Source organism: Haplochromis burtoni, unplaced genomic scaffold, assembly GCF_018398535.1.
Source record: "Haplochromis burtoni strain Fernald_Lab_line unplaced genomic scaffold, NCSU_Asbu1 Contig_6311, whole genome shotgun sequence".
Taxonomy (NCBI): Eukaryota; Metazoa; Chordata; class Actinopteri; order Cichliformes; family Cichlidae; genus Haplochromis; species Haplochromis burtoni.
The window spans coordinates 1-1,292 of record NW_024588672.1 but is presented as its reverse complement, the minus strand read 5'-3'; the positions used below and the strand labels follow the sequence as shown (position 1 = coordinate 1,292).

At 46.4% G+C, this 1,292-nt stretch overlaps 1 protein-coding gene across 1 annotated transcript; it reads left to right on the top strand.

Annotated features, from left to right (window-relative positions):
* Positions 1–92: 92 nt before the first annotated feature.
* LOC121814042 (protein NLRC3-like) lies at positions 93–1,261 on the top strand (the record flags this gene model as incomplete). The annotated part of the gene is made up of 1 exon (XM_042218040.1): positions 93–1,261. A coding segment is annotated over exon 1 (886 nt), but the record flags the coding sequence as incomplete, so codon positions are not given.
* Positions 1,262–1,292: the final 31 nt, after the last annotated feature.

Genomic DNA, 1,292 nt, shown 5'->3' with positions numbered 1-1,292 from the left:
TTTACTGAAACCAAAGAAGCAGGAATCTGCAACTTTGAAGACTTCCAGGTTGTGTTCATCTTTGATGGTCTGGATGAGTGTCGACTTCCTCTGAACTTCCTTAAAAATGAAATCCTGACTGACCCTCGAAAGTCCACCTCAGTGGATGTGCTGCTGATAAACCTCATCAGAGGGAAACTGCTTCCCTCTGCTCGCCTCTGGATAACCACACGACCTGCAGCAGCCAATCAGATCCCTCCTGACTGTGTTGACATGGTGACAGAGGTCTGAGGGTTCACTAACCCACAGAAGGAGGAGTACTTCAGGAAGAGATTCAGAGATAAGAAGGCCAGCAGGATCATCTCCCACATCAAGACATCACGAAGCCTCCACATCATGTGCCACATCCCAGTCTTCTGCTGGATCACTGCTACAGTTCTGGAGGATGTGCTGAGAACCAGAGAGGGAGGACAGCTGCCCAAGACCTTGACTGAGATGTACATCCACTTCCTGGTGGTTCAGGCCAAAGTGAAGAAGGTCAAGTATGATGAAGGAGCTGAGAGAGATCCACACTGGAGTCCAGAGAGCAGAAAGATGATTGAGTCTCTGGGAAAACTGGCTTTTGATCAGCTGCAGAAAGGAAACCTGATCTTCTATGAATCAGACCTGACAGAGTGTGGCATCGATATCAAAGCAGCCTCAGTCTACTCAGGAGTGTTCACACAGATCTTTAAAGAGGAGAGAGGACTGTACCAGGACAGGGTGTTCTGCTTCATCCATCTGAGTGTTCAGGAGTTTCTGGCTGCTCTTCATGTCCATCTGACCTTCATCAACTCTGCAGTCAATCTGCTGGAAGAACAACAAACAATCACCAAGAAATCTAAATTATTGAATGAACCAAAACTCCATTATCTCCACCAGAGTGGTGTGGACAAGGCCTTACAGAGTCCAAATGGACACCTGGACTTGCTCCTCCGCTTCCTCCTGGGTCTTTCACTGCAGACCAATCAGACTCTTCTACAAGGGCTGCTGACAAAGACAGGAAGTAGCTCACAGACCAATAAGAAAACACTCCAGTATATTAAGGAGAGGATCAGTGAGAATCTGTCTGCAGAGAAAAGCATCAATTTGTTCCACTGTTTGAATGAACTGAATGATCATTCTCTAGTGGAGGAGATCCAAAAGTGCATGAAATCAAGAAGTCTCTCGACAGATAAACTGTCCTCTGCTCAGTGGTCAGCTCTGGTCTTCATCTTACTGTCATCAGAAAAAGATCTGGATGTGTTTGACCTGAAGAAATACTCTGCTTCAGA